General features: G+C 41.4%; 1 protein-coding gene across 6 annotated transcripts in view; it reads left to right on the top strand.

The window, feature by feature from the left end:
- The window catches only part of tnr (tenascin R (restrictin, janusin)), a 224,754-nt gene that overhangs the window by 96,832 nt on the left and 113,123 nt on the right, over positions 1 to 14,799 (top strand). For 3 of the 6 annotated variants that reach the window (XM_034234512.1, XM_034234507.1, XM_034234511.1), the window contains exon 1: positions 5,618 to 5,774. The exons of 2 other annotated variants lie outside the window; for them this stretch is intronic. In XM_034234512.1, coding sequence (XP_034090403.1) covers positions 5,668 to 5,774 — 107 coding nt within the window. In that variant the 5' untranslated portion in view covers positions 5,618 to 5,667. Of the gene's footprint in view, positions 1 to 5,616; positions 5,775 to 14,799 lie in introns of those variants that run through there. One more of the 6 variants, XM_034234506.1, reaches the window with a different exon arrangement.

Genomic DNA, 14,799 nt, shown 5'->3' with positions numbered 1-14,799 from the left:
TGTCCTTCAACATGGCGCGCTAAAATTCATTTCCGGATCACTACTGGAGGACCGAGGAGTCGAGGAGGGGGATTTGATGAAATGAGAAAGGGCCAGAGTATCTTAAGTTACTGAAATCACAGAACCTATTAATGTGCGATGCGTCTTGTAGAGTACACTACAGCTTTAGAAATGATACGTGCGTTTCATCTGCACTCTCTGGAATACGCTACACTCCTCTGTCTAAATTAGGCATGGGTTTAAACAGCTAGGGTTATCTTCATCACTTAATTACCTTTTCAGCTCTGAGATTTGACAAAGTAGATACACAACCTCCTGTGTTTATTTACAAACACTTCCACACAGATTTAAACAGCGATAATCAGGATTGTCCTCAAGCTCCGAAATGCAATTTTCTCAGTAGAATGAAAAATAAATATTTTAGTTGTAAACATCATTATTATTTGTGCCATTTGTGTACTTGGAAGAAACGTACACACTGTGTGACACAAATCATTCTCATGGAGACTGAAATACTACCACACGTCCGTCATTTGCTTACGTTTTTTATTGGTAAACAAAACACATTGGCTCTAACCATGCCTGCAAATAACATACTACTAGAGTCGGTCCAGTTTCACTGAAACAAACACAGAACAGTTAAAATCATCCGTTGTGAGATCATCACCAGTGACAAGCATTGCAGCTTTCGTTTGTTGTGTATAAACCTCTCAGTTTTTCCTTTATTCTCAGAGATTGCTTTTGTCAGTTGTTTGATCTCAAATATATGAGGTTAACAACAAAGAGCACGTCCTGGTGCATTGGTGTGTCTGCAAATATATTCATAGATTTGTATTCCACTGAAGGGAATTTAGAGTTGAATGAATGGGAAGAGCGGTTTAGGGATAACACATCTTCATCGTCTCAATGGACAACTGAAAGCGAGCATCGATCGAAGCAGAGAGGGAAAATAGAATAGGGGATTGGACGAAGATGGAGAAGGACAGGAAGCTAAACAGAGAAAGAGAGATGATGACTGCCAATTGCTTTGTTCTGTTCTTTTAATGCTAACTTTTCAACTGATTAAACTGCTTTATTAGTCTAGCGGTTATTAAAACATAAGAGGGCAAACGGCCCCACAGCACCACTCCTAATCTCGAATAAACAAAGCTTCTAAACATGATGTTGTCAAGCGGGCAGAAGAGACATGTTTCTCTTAATGATCCAGTTTATTTTGACTGAGGTGTCATGATTTGGGCTCTCATTATTGAAAGATGTCAAAATACAGCAGCTGTTGAAACAGGAAGGAGCTTCAGAAGAGAAAACATGCAATCACAGAGCAGAGCATGGACAAAGAGAGGCAAAGAAAGAAGCAGCGTAATCAGAGTGGAGACAGAAGGTGAGAGTAACGGGGCGGAGGAAGCCTTTGATCTCAGGTTTCTAATCAATGGGGATTATGGTCCGTGTGCCTGTGTCAGACCTGATTATGGCTGCGGCGCTGGCAGACAGTGGTGCATCGAGAAGAGTACAAACAGCTCCTTGAACTGACCAGAGCTGTTCCCTGAAACACTGTCGAGATGCATCTGAAGCAGCTCGAAACTGTTCGACAGGACTCAGAAATTCAACGTAAAGATGGGTTTAGAATATAGAGAAACTGTGACTAAAACTCTCTGCGCATGAATCTTCATTACCCTCAAATATAATCTGCAGTGACTCGTCAACTGTCACACTTAGTCAACCAAAGTGCTACATAGTGAGATGTAATATGCAGGCAGTGTTGGAGTTTGTTTTCACTGTAGGGGAGTAAACTCGTGGATACACAACGCAAGAAATCATATGAACAGAAGACTATAAACTGAAACACAAGGACAGACAGACCCTGGAGTACAACTTTCAAATCTTTGAGTGTGGAGTCTTTCTACTTCCACTGACAGCAAATGGATTTCGACTATTTTATTGATATCAAGGGAGTTGAGATGTCAGGATTTTTACTTACGTTTGCTTTGACAGCTTTTTGAATATGACTTTTATGCATCTCTTTCTCACAGTTTTCTGCATTACACATTCACAAAGGCACAGTTTTTTATTGTTGGTTTTTTGTGTTGTAAGGGTGGGTGGCAGTGTGATAAAATAAGAATTTATGGATTTACCTCAATAATATTTGACTTACTGTACATGTGAGCGTTCAGGGGTTTTTCTAGACCAATATAGTATGAGGGCAATACTGTGGAGCTGATCTTTTATATAAGATATATGAATTATTGGGAGAACCTGACGCCTGTTATACAAGATGGCGCCGAAGACATTAAAACAATGCGACATCGGAGCTCCGTAAAAACAAAGCTGTCTATGCAGTCTGACGGTCTATTCTACACGATTTTTCAGATTTTGTGAGTAATCATACCGTTTTTTGACAAACAGAAATGTTGTTCTCTGGCATCACTTTAAAATGTTGGTATGAAGGTGCCACGCCGAAAGTAAGAGGGCACAGCGTCCCTGTTACCCGGTTAGACAAAACCCTTGAGATTTTCACTGCGGTACTGAAGCTTAATGATTGATTATTTTGAATATACTATTTTATGTTCAAAGGGGACATTTCATTTTGGTATGTGTACATATTAGCATGGCTCATTGGTGAAACATATGACCTATAGGTGAAGCCGAAGGCCCCCTTCTGCTGTCCAATATGTCCAGTCAGATATCTCCTCTGAGCAAAGTTTTCAGCAGAATTCAAATGTTATGCCATCAGAGGTTTTCAAATTCTTGGGTAAAAGTGTATCCTTAAAACCTCTTGAAAATGTATTTTGCATTAGTTTTTCCCCCAGGAGTTGAATCCAACTATCCCAACATTAAGGTGGACACTGGTCAAATTGAATAAAGAAATGTTACCGCGCAAATAAACGATACCATCCACTTTTTTACAGATCTCACAGAAAGTCATTTGACTGCAATGTCTAATTAACACATTTAACTATCCCTTACATGATCCTTCTTTCCTATTTATAACTGTTCCCCTGTTTTATTCAGTTGACTTTTGCATCAGGGGACTGTGCTGCAGAAACAGTCGGAGCAGTCTGTCGCTGTGGCTCTCTGCCTAATGAACTGGACCTTTGTATCCTCTGTTCACCAGGCTATTCCTGGAACTGATAGCACCACAATCTGATGTCTGGTACAGAGATGCAGACAAGATAACTTATTCAATCTGAATTTGACCTGTGTAAGCACAATCAATACTGGATTGTCTTAACAGGCTGACCCACCTCTTTAAAAGCTGAACCTCCTTTAAATTGTGATAGTGATTGGTCTTCTTTACTGTCATTATACTCAGGTGCAATACGCATTGTTTCTAAAGTATTAAAGCTTATAAATGAACAGCTAACTTAAAAAAAAGTATTATTGATAATAATACCATAACTTAAAAAGTACCTTTTAAATATTCTGTTACAAAGTGCTTCTTAAATAAAACAAAAGCACAACAATACAACATCTCAGTCCACAAAAATAAGTAGCAAATAAAAAAAGGCAGTGGTTAACAATGGATACAAGTGCCATAAAGAACACTTAATGAGATTAGAATCAGAATTATAAAAAAACAATTGTGCGAGTCTCGAGAGATCATTTATAGGGCTGCAATAAGTGTCCTAGTCTAAGTTCCTCAGGTAATCATCTAAAGCAGGGGTGTCAAAGTCCAAGGCCCGTGGGCCCCCACAACAAGAGCTTGCAAAGAATATATTTATTATAAGGTTACATGCAGATTTACAGAAGCACGTTGCCCATAAACTACATGTAGCACAATGCATCTGAAATTTGAGATGCTTTTTTCTTAGAATTAGCATTTTCCTCAAAATATTACTTTTTTTTTCAAAATGTCACTTCTTTTTTTTAGATTTTGGCTTTCCTTTTTCAATCATTTTGTGACATTGTCACTGAATAGACTTTCAATTATTTTGCCCCTAGACTTCTGCTTTCAGACGTAGTTAATTATGAAGTTATACCCTATCCGATAATAATCCAATGCAGAGGCAAATATGTAATATAGTACATTATTTGATATATTAGACCCTCCAGAAAAACGCGATTCTTCGATCGCAGAATTTACCGCATAATCAGCAAAATGGCGCAGATTTTTTAAATGGCGCATAATCCCCGCATTTTTCCACACAAAGTTGAGAAAAAAAAAGTTAACTCGTCTTGACGTGAAGTAGTGATGATGATGATGATGATGATGATGATGATGTAGATGTAGATGACGCGACGTCATCAGCTCGCGCATCACAGAAGGTAAACAACACCGTAGAGTGAACGTGTGGAGCTCACACGAGAGATGAAAACACCAAGATGAAAACAATCTAATCCATCTCATTTACCGACGAAACATTCTGCTAAAGACCGGGCAAAGCAGTACCCCGATGTCTTGCACGAAGTGGGGGGAAACTATTCTGCACCCCGTGCAACTGTGTTGGAGCATAAGAGAACATCGACGGTGACGATCCACTTTGATCATTCAAAAATGCTTTTCTGCTGCTGCGGACAAGGAAAGCCAAACAACTCACGTTCACCAGAGGCCCCTACCAACCTCCAAAACCCTTTTCGAGGGCTACAAGAAACGAGGTGAGAAGCCAAGATTGAAGCTGGTCAGATAACGAAAAAGTAAATGAAAAAAGAATGAGGAGGAGGTGTGTGTGTTGGGTGTGTTCTGTGGTGTGTGTGTGTGTGTTGTGGTGTGTGTGTGTGTGTGTGTGTGTGTGTGTTGTGTGTGTGTGGTGGTGTGTGTTGTGTGTGTGTGTGTGTGTGTGTGTGTGTGTGTGTGTTGTGTGTGTGTTGGTTGTGTGTGTGTGTTGTGTTGTGTGTTGTGTGTGAGAGAGAGAGAGAGAGAGAGAGTGTGATTTTAAAATAGCCCAATTGCTTTTACAATAAATAAACATTGAATGTGTTTAATTGAATAGTAAAGGGGTTTAACGTTAGTGGCAGGTTGTGTGTGAGAGAGAATAAATAAGACAGCCCAATATTTAAAAAAATATATTTAGCATTATTTCGCAACTTTCCGCCAATTTCACCAAAACCCCGCATGTTTAATCGCATAATCAAGGGTTTTTGCCCGCGTTTTTCTGGAGGGTCTAATATATATTAAATATTTATATATGTATAGTTTTAAAGTTACAACCGGCCCTCTTGAGTGCTAATATGGCCCGTGATAACATTGAGTTTGACACCCCTGATCTAAAGGGTTGGAGCAACTAATGATAAAAGCTCTGACAGTTCAGCTGAAAATAAGGTATACATTTAGTAGGACCATTAATAACAAATAAGTGTGCTGAACGTTTTTAGGACAAGGGCATCAAAGCTGGAAAACTGGTGTAAGTAACAAGCCGTAAAGAAGTATTATTTTAAAGAAATGCCTAACACAAGAAGCAGTTTGATTATCATAAATCTGTACCATATGTTCTTTGTTTGTTTCTCTGTATTTTGTTTTTCTTTTCCTATGTGTCTTGAATTTAAAAGCTATACTCTAAAGCCCAAAAGCAATCGAACAACAACAATCAGTGGCAGACCAGCATACTGCAGTTCGAGAAATCGTAGTGCTCAAAGAAGGTTTTTAAAGAGTTTTGCTTGATCTCATCAGACAGGTTGTTCAAAGAGTCTGCTCGAGCTCTGATGGAGAAAGCTGTCGTCCGTCTAGACTGAAACATGTTCGGAGCAGCACTGCCTCTGGATCTCATGCTGTGCTCAGGGCTCATGAGAGCTTACAAAGCTCAGGATACAGCTAGGCCACTGGTCCAAGACGTGTCTTTAAGGTAATGAATAACATTTCTAGATGAGTCCTTCTTCGCACTCAGGGCCGTTTTCTTCCTATAGGCGGGACCATGCAGATGCATAGGTAGACCCTCCAGAAAAACGCGGGGCAACATCCTTGATATATGCGATCAAACATTGCAGGGTTTTATGTGATTTTTATGCGGTTTTGAAAATTGCGAAATATGCGGGGAAAAATACATATTGGGCTGTTCTTATTTATTATTCTCTCTCACACACAACCTGCCACTAACGTTTAAAACCCCTTTACTATTCAATTAAACACATTCAATGTTTATTTTATTGTAAAGCACTTGGGCTATTTTAATCACACACACACATTACACACCCTCACCACACACACACCACATACACTTCTCCGCCTCATTCTGTTTTCATTTACTTGTTCGTTATCTGACCAGCTTCAATCTTGGCTTCTCACCCTCGTTTCTTGTAGCCCTCGAAAGGGTTTTTTGAGGTTGATGCCTCGGTGAACGTGAGTTGTTTGGCTTTCTTGTCCGCAGCAGCAGAAAGCATTTTTTGACTGAATCAAAGTGGGTCGTCACCGTCGAGTTCTCTTATGCTCCAACACAGTTTGCACGGGGTGCAGAATAGTTTCCCCCCACTTTTCGTGCAAGACATCGGCGGTACTCGCTTTGCCCGGGTCTTCTGCGCAAGAAATGTTCGTCGGTAAATGAGATGGATAGATTTTTTCATCTTGGTGTTTTCTCTCTCGTGTGAGTCCACACGTTCACTCTACGGTTGTTGTTTACCTTCTGTGATGCGCGAGCTGATGACGTTGCGTCCTCATATCATCATCATCACTTCACGTCAAGACGAGTTAACTTTTTTTTCTTCTCAACTTGTGTGGAAAAATGTGGGGGATTTATGCGGCCTTTTGATAAATATGCGGCCTTTAAAAATCTGCGCCATTTTGCTGATTATGCGGTTAAATTCTGCGATCGCAGAATCGCGCTTTTTTTCGGAGGGTCTACATAGGGCCCACTAGGGGGCCCCCAAGCTGAAAGTTCAGGTTCAGCCTCAATATATTTGGGGAGAATTAAAATTAGCCGTCTTTTTTGTAGACAGCCAAGCTCCCTCCTGTGTTCGGTGAAGCATTATATGCTTTGAAATCAAATGTAGGATATAAACACAACTCAACTGCAATGATTAGCAAAGCTGTGGCTTGTGTGGGGTAATAAAGTCCAAACCATCGTTGGGCTGTCAGCCAATGAGTTACGTCTGAGGAAGATGAAAAATGTAAAATTATACATTGTTTGAGAAACTGCCGCATCTCTTGCATTATTGAGGTAGAGGAGCCTTATTGTTTACCTTTTTAATATTAATATTTGTAAGTTTCAATTGCTTGGTTTTCGTGAAATCACAGATTGATGCATCTCCACAGATCATCTTAAAGTCTTCGGAATCCCCCCCATTGTAGTTTTAAAAAACTGTTAAAAACTAGGGCCCCCAAAACAGCATCTTGCATAGGGCAATAAAATCAGGTTAAGGGATAGTCTTCTACACTGAACAAAAATATAAACGCAACACTTTTGTTTTTGCTCCCATTTTGCATGAGATGAACTCAAAGATCTAAAACATTTTTTATATACACAAATAACCAATTTATCTCAAATATTGTTCACAATCTGAAAAAATCTGTGATAGTGAGCATTTTCTCCTTTGCCGAGATAACCATCCCAACCCTCACAGGTGTGGCATATCAAGATGCTGATTAGACAGCATGATTATTGCACAGGTGTGCCTTAGGCTGGCCACAATAAAAGGCCACTCTGAAACGTGCAGTTTTGCTTATTGGGGGGGTATGGGGGGGTCGAAAACAGTCAGTTATCTGGTGTGAGGGGTTAGGGGTAGTGTTAGGGTTAGGGTATGTCTGTGAATTCGAGTGGCCTGTGGTTCGTCGTCCATAACATACGCCTGACAATACCATAACCCCACCACCACCATGGGCCACTCGATTCACATTACCCTAACCCTACCCCTAACCCTACCCCTCACACCAGATACTGACGTGTTTTCAGACCCCCCCACATAAAGCAAAACTGCACGTTTCAGAGTGGCCTTTTATTGTGGCCAGCCTAGGCACCACCTGTGCAAAATCATGATGTCTAATCAGCATCTTGATATGCCAACACCTGTGAGGTGGATGGATTATCTCGGCAAAGGAGGTAAGTGCTCACTATCACAGATTTTTTCAGATTTGTGAACAATATTTGTAGAGAAATGGTTATTTTGTGTATATAGAAATGTTTTTAGATCTTTGAGTTCATCTCATGAAAAATGGGAGACAAAACAAAAGTGTTGCGTTTATATTTTTGTTCAGTGTATAATAGACCGCTTTCCACAAGTCGGGTTGAATCCAACTTTTTAAGATGGTTGAATCCTTGTTTTTTTTATGGTTCTGTAAATGCATGTGGTGAAAAGAGCAACACCTTACCCAACAGGTTTGTGCCAGGAAGAGGCCTCTACCATAAAATGATAGTCAAGGGACTGGAGAAATCAGATTGTTAGTGTTACATTTCATGGCTTTTTCATATCCCTTCAATGATTAAAGTCTGACCAATCTTTCTTCAGTATGATCAGTAATGAAAGGCTCTTCAACCTGTTCCAGCAGTTTGTAGCTACATTAATAATATAAATCTCACAAGTCCAATTGCAGCTTGATCAATAATTAATTTTTAAACCAATGTGATTCATATCAAGCCAACAGCAGTCAATTATGGAGGTCCAACCAATCAAACACTTCTAGGACAAAATATGTAATTAAAAGAGTTACTATTTTTGGGTAGGTTCCAGGAAGGTTGATACAAAAAACGTGTGACCAAATTACACATGCTGGCAGTACAATGTAACTACTCACTAACTTTTACCTTATTCAGCTTGTGTTGATATAACGATACAATCGTCAAAACTCTAAAACTAACAACAAAATATTTCCCTTTATTTTCCACTAAATTAGGACATTTCCCAACAAAAAAATTACTTGTTCTAAAAAAATTACAAAAAAGGACACTAAAATAAGAACAAAGTAATTGACTGTTTCAGCATGGGTAAAATATCACTAGTACTTACCATATAGTGGGTTATTCACATGTCAAAGATAAGCTGTCATTAACAAATAACTTGTCACTACAAACACAAGCAGATTCACGTTCTAATGCCTGTCAATGAGACAAAATGCTGCGCAGGCTTTAAAATAACCAGCTTTGCAGTTCTCTGCCGTTGAGCTGTTTATTCGGTAATTGAATACAATCCCGACGTCGCGCCATGAGCACTTCTTCTCCTTCCCCCATTGTCATACAGTAGCATTGAACAGACAGCAGCAACATAAGAACGTGTCAATCCTTTTGATCCTCCATAGTTACTTTATCGTCTCGGCACAGCTTATGGTATTGGATTGTTGCTGCAGCTTGTGTGTCATTTCAACCCACCTTCGAATTATAGAAGAGAGAGAAAAACAGATAGCACAGGTGGTAGAAGGCCGACTTTCCCCACCTTTTTACTTTATATGAAAGCTCCAGGAGAAAGCTTTTCTGTCCCACAAGCAACTGAAGCCTTTGAAAGGGGAAGATTAAAGGACAGAAAATGCTTACTTGAAAGGAGACAGACCCACAGGCAGCTCTTGGGGGGACAGATTGGAGGTGTTTTGAAGGTTGAGTCCATTTTTTGTTTTAGGTCATGCCTGAGCAAAAGATAAGGGAAGAGAATTATAAGAGAGGGAGTCGGAGGACTGTAAGTGTATGTCAAAGTCAGGCACTGACAGGCTGTTTTATGTGTGTTATGTAGGTACCATACTCTGCAGTGGAGAGACAATTTGAAAAATAGCAGTGCTCTTTAAAAACCTTGAACATACTGTATATGTTGTGCCTAATACAGAAAAGTAACAGAAATACTGAAGAACAGACACCGTTGTGAGTAGAACAAAAGTAACGTTTTTTTTTGTTTGTGCATTCTGAATTGGTTGTGATGCTTGAATCTCAAGCAACTTCTCATTTAATCTGTGAGCATTTTCTACCTTTGTGATTTTTATTTTTATTATTTTGTCCATTCTAAAAATGACCCCCGGGGCTGGTCTGAAAAGGAAAATGTGTTTGCTAAAAGCCATGTTTTGTGATTTTAGCCGGGCTAACTGAAAAGGATGTACGCATTTACCTCCACTCTGTACATTTTTAACTGTCTTCTCACACTCTTTCATCTGCCCACTCTGTGTCTCGCTCTCTCCGTCTCCTGTGCCCTTTATTCTAGCTCTATCTCAACCACTTTGTATCACATCCCTCAGATAGCTTTTTTTGCTTTCTCCCACTTTTGAGTCAGTGCTTTTTTCTGCCTGTCTGTCTGTGTGAATGCTTCCTTTGTTCTGTCTCTTTCGTTTTGAATGTGTATTGAGACCAATTATATTTCTGCCGAAGCCACACCACAGATGAAGGGAAGACCACCCGAGTCGACTCCAAACTTAGGCTAGGATGTAACCAATAGTTCAGTCAGACAACTCACGTGTTTCTTTAACATGTTTATTAGAAGCAGCATATAGTTGAGTTTGGCGACTAGGCTCGGGCATCATCACTCCATAGATATACATAGCACGATGAGTGATGATCAAATAAACTAACCCCCGAGCCTACAGGTGGAAGCTGGGGTGGTGGTGGGGCAGGCAAGCAGCAGCGACGTGGAAGTAGCTGCAGCAATAGCAGCAGCAAGCAATGCATAGAGAGAGATCTGGCAGGTTAAATAGAGCGGCATATTAAGGAGACTCTGTTTGGTTGGTTGTAGAGTGGCAAGGGGGCGTTATGTATGAATGCAGCATAAGTGCTCGAGTTGACTGCCTGAACTAGCTCGCAGGCTTCGCCCCATTTCAGTCAGACAACTCACGTGTTTCTTTAACATGTTTATTAGAAGCAGCATATAGTTAAGTTTGGCGACTAGGCTCGGGCCTCATCACTCCATAGATATACATAGCACGATGAGTGATGATCAAATAACTAACCCCCAAAACTGCGTGGAGATTAGATACTATCCCCCAAAACTGCGTAGCCCGAGCCTGACGCTGGTGATGTAAATCTGATAAGTAGAGGGCTTGGCGAGCTGCCATGTGGCCATTCCCCCTAAGCACAGCGGCTTTAAGGGGAATATACTACTTAGTGAGACTGCTATGTGTAGGCCTGAGGAATAGCCCAGAGCCGATTCTTCCCCGCACAGCGGCTTTGAGAGGAATATACTACCTAGTGAAACTGCTATGTGAAGGCCCGGGAACAGCCTGAAAGCCATCCCCCTTAAGCACCGCGGCTTTAAGGGGAAATACTACCTAGTGAAACTGCTATGTGAAGGCCCGGGAACAGCCCGAAAAGCCATCCCCCTTAAGCACCGCGGCTTTGAGGGGAATATACTACCTAGAGAGACTGCTATGTGTAGGCCTGGAAGTGACCAGTGCCGACCCCCCCCCCAGCACCGCGGCTTTGAGGGGAATATACTACCTATCAAGACTGCTGTGTCTAGGTCTTTGAGGCAGCGACAATGAGCTTTCCCCCCCAAGCATGCAGCTATGAGGGGAATATACTATAATGAAATAAATATAATCTAACCCAGCAACCACCTGGTATGCAACAGAATTCTACAGATATACATCTTTGAACGTTACTCATCATCGAGTAGTGCAAGAGCTCATGGTTGTTTGTGCTGAAAGGATCTCATTCCTGTGAGGCATGATATAGCGCTGGTGGGCAGAAGATGACCGACGGCCCAGGATACTCAGGGTTGAGGTAGGTGGATATAGAGCTGCGGTTGTGGCTGTGCAGATTCTTAAACAGTGGGAATAGCGATCTGGGGGCAGGTCGCAGCTTAGGCAGAGATCACGCAGCTTGGAGGAGAACCCTCGTCGTTGGGTTTGCAGCCATCGAATAAACATGGGTGCCGACCCATGTGTCAGAGGGCAATGATGCGAGAAGTTCAGCATGGAAGATAAAGGACAAAGAAAACAGTGTTAGTTTTAGCAATGATTATTCGGGGTTCCTTGACTCCCCAAACAGAACTGTCAGACATTGAATGTTTCAAAACAGTGTGTATATTTGATCTCCAAAGTTAATTCAGTAAGGGAGAGATTATGCTGAGGATTAAAAGGTGAGAGGTCTGTGTATATTCACCACCTGAGAAACCAATAGAAAGCTGTAACAACTGCATCTGACGTTTATCAATGTATAGTGAAACCCCTTTGCCTGAACTTATACATTAACCTTTGCACGGGTGCGAAGTTAAGAGGCAGTCTTTATCATTGCGTGGAGGACGTGCCTGCTTAAGGCCCTTGAGGAGCAAATGAAATGAACTCTAGCGTGGCTTAATACTTAGCACTTGAAGATTGCAGGTATTTGAATGAAAATACAATTAATGCATGAACAACTATTATATCTATTGCATAAGTACACAGAGGAGGTTGGGACAGAAGAAGATAAAGTACCAAGCTGAATTGTATGCTTTGAATCATGCTCTTGGTTGGAGGCAGAATATGGGAAATCCTTGAGGGGCTTGACGTGTAGATCCAGAGTCATTTGGTTGAACGAAGGGCATGGCAAGCTGGTGGGGCAACCACTCATTGTGAAATCCCCCGAACCAGCAGAAGGCGCAGCATCTGTAAGTAACTAGAGAGGATCTGAAGACATCGCAAGGTCATTTATAAAATAATGAACATAACATTCATGGAGAGAGAAGGAAAATAGGATGGGGTGAGCTGTGATACTGACTATTGCATGGAGCAAGACTTCTGATGGCTCAGGCAGTCTGCTGGCTATTGCAAGACTTCTGATGGTCAGGCAGTCTGCTGGCTATTGCAAGACTTCTGATGCTCAGGCAGTCTGCTGGCTATTGCAAGACTTCTGATGCTCAGGCAGTCTGCTGGCTATTGCAAGACTTCTGATGCTCAGGCAGTCTGCTGGCTATTGCAAGACTTCTTATTGCTCAGGCAGTCTGCTGGAATAAGTGAGAGAGGCATAGCATGTGGTAAAACATTATCTTAGAAGGATGTGATACACCACCACCACACAGTTATATGCATAGCTTACCGTAGGAGTTTAACAGTTTTTGATTAGCCAGTACGGTGCGGATATCAGGTCGGATAGGGCATACGTGTGGTTACACGCACAAGGGCAGAATAAGCAATCATTATAAAACAGAGAATGACAGGACAGGGATGCAATTAGATGAAACCGTTCTGGAGAAGTGCTGATTAATGAATAATGTAATGAAGGTATTCTGCAGATGATTAAAACGTGAGCCGAGTGAGTACTCATTGCTGTGAGAGACATACGCTGCAAGACTACATTGAGCATGAGTTGTTTATATTGCATCCATTCCTTATGCTTGACGGAAAAGTGTGCACTGAGACATTAGCTGAGGTATGCTATTGAGGTACCAGATAGAGGGGATCGTATGATCATTAAAGCAAGCACGGTTTGCACCACCACCAGTTATATGCATGAAAGTATGAAGGAGCACCTGTGCATTCTTTCTTCTTTTATATTATTCATTTTTAAATATATAATTATTTTCCGGACTGCCCCAACCCAAAGGGGTGCCGAGATACGAATCTGATGAGACACGGAGGCGATCATGCCTAAACGTGCTGTGAACACGGATAAACGTCATTTATCTGCTTGTTGAATTTCCTGGGAGGGATTGAATGCGGCGTAGAGGGCCTGCACGCGGTCGGCTTGTGCGTAATGTGACTTCCGTGTTCACGGATCAGCTGATCGAGGGGCCTCGACTCGGTTTGATGCCGGATCGGCTAGTTCGCTTATGCCGAGACGGCCGGACGTACCCGTGTTTCCGCGGATGGAGGTCTTCTCCTCTCGCTCTTGCTTGATATCTGCTACGAGGATCTGAAACGGGTATGTCGGCAGCATGAACACCTGAAGTCACAGCTGATTGAAGTCTAAAATGAATCGCGCTTCCCTTCATATTCACGTAACGGAAATGATTAATTTATTTCCATTTATAGTAGTATACTTGTACACTTACAACTTCTGTATAATTGCCTCAAATATGACTTACTGCAGGCCAAATATTTCCATAATAAAACATTGCTTATGCAGAATAGTATTATACCTGCCAAGATGCGATTCCTAATGCTGCGTTCGCACCATAGACTAAATGGACGTAGGTCCGTGACGTCACCCATAGGATTCTGCAGAGTTGCCGTGAAGCCCTTAGTAGGCGGTCTGCCACTAACGGCTCGACAGTGACGTCAGAGTTCAACTCCCGCCTTCTCCAGCCTGCTCCAAATAAGGGCAAAGAGGTGACGCCGAGGCGGGACCTGCTGCCACCGAGCTGGAAGTTCTAGAGCTAGCTGAAGCTACCAAGCTAAGCTAACATGCTCCCCATCTGCACGCTGCCGTCGCATTTTACGTTTCTAAGGTAAGCGGACATGAAACTATTCAGCAAAACTATAAATAATAATCTAAGTTATTGAGTTTTTAGCATAATACTTCAGCATCTTAAAACCCCTTAACGTTTGTATGCAATTGTGCTAAATTCAACACTGGAATCAAGCAAATATTAATATGTTTGCATGACATTAGTTATTTATATTTTGATATCACTTAACTATACGTTTAATACATTTAAGTCAAGCTAAGGTACATGTGATGGTAGCTAGTTAGTGCTCTTACCTGTGAGGCCTCCTCCAAACAGCATAATAACCAGACTGTATCATTAAAACTAAGTACCAGTTCTAGATCCTTGACTTTAGACAAACAATTCAAAAGACAAACTGTATTTGAATGTGCCTCTTAACCTGAGATATTAGTTATACAGTAATAGTATTGACAATCTAAAAAAACTGAGCAACTCAACAGTCAACTTTATATTTCTTATTGTCTAAAGCATTTATTATTTTCATTTTCCCAATCTCATATTCAGTACGGACGGATTGAGACAGCATGGTGTCCAGAGAGCTGCTGAGACTTCAGGGAGAAACCTCCGTGTGATGGACGTCATGTCTGTTGGTGTGGAGAGGACTGA

Source organism: Gymnodraco acuticeps, unplaced genomic scaffold (assembly GCF_902827175.1).
Source record: "Gymnodraco acuticeps unplaced genomic scaffold, fGymAcu1.1, whole genome shotgun sequence".
Taxonomy (NCBI): domain Eukaryota; kingdom Metazoa; phylum Chordata; class Actinopteri; order Perciformes; family Bathydraconidae; genus Gymnodraco; species Gymnodraco acuticeps.
The sequence above is the reverse complement of the archived record's forward strand: the minus strand, read 5'-3'. Positions and strand labels throughout refer to the sequence as shown.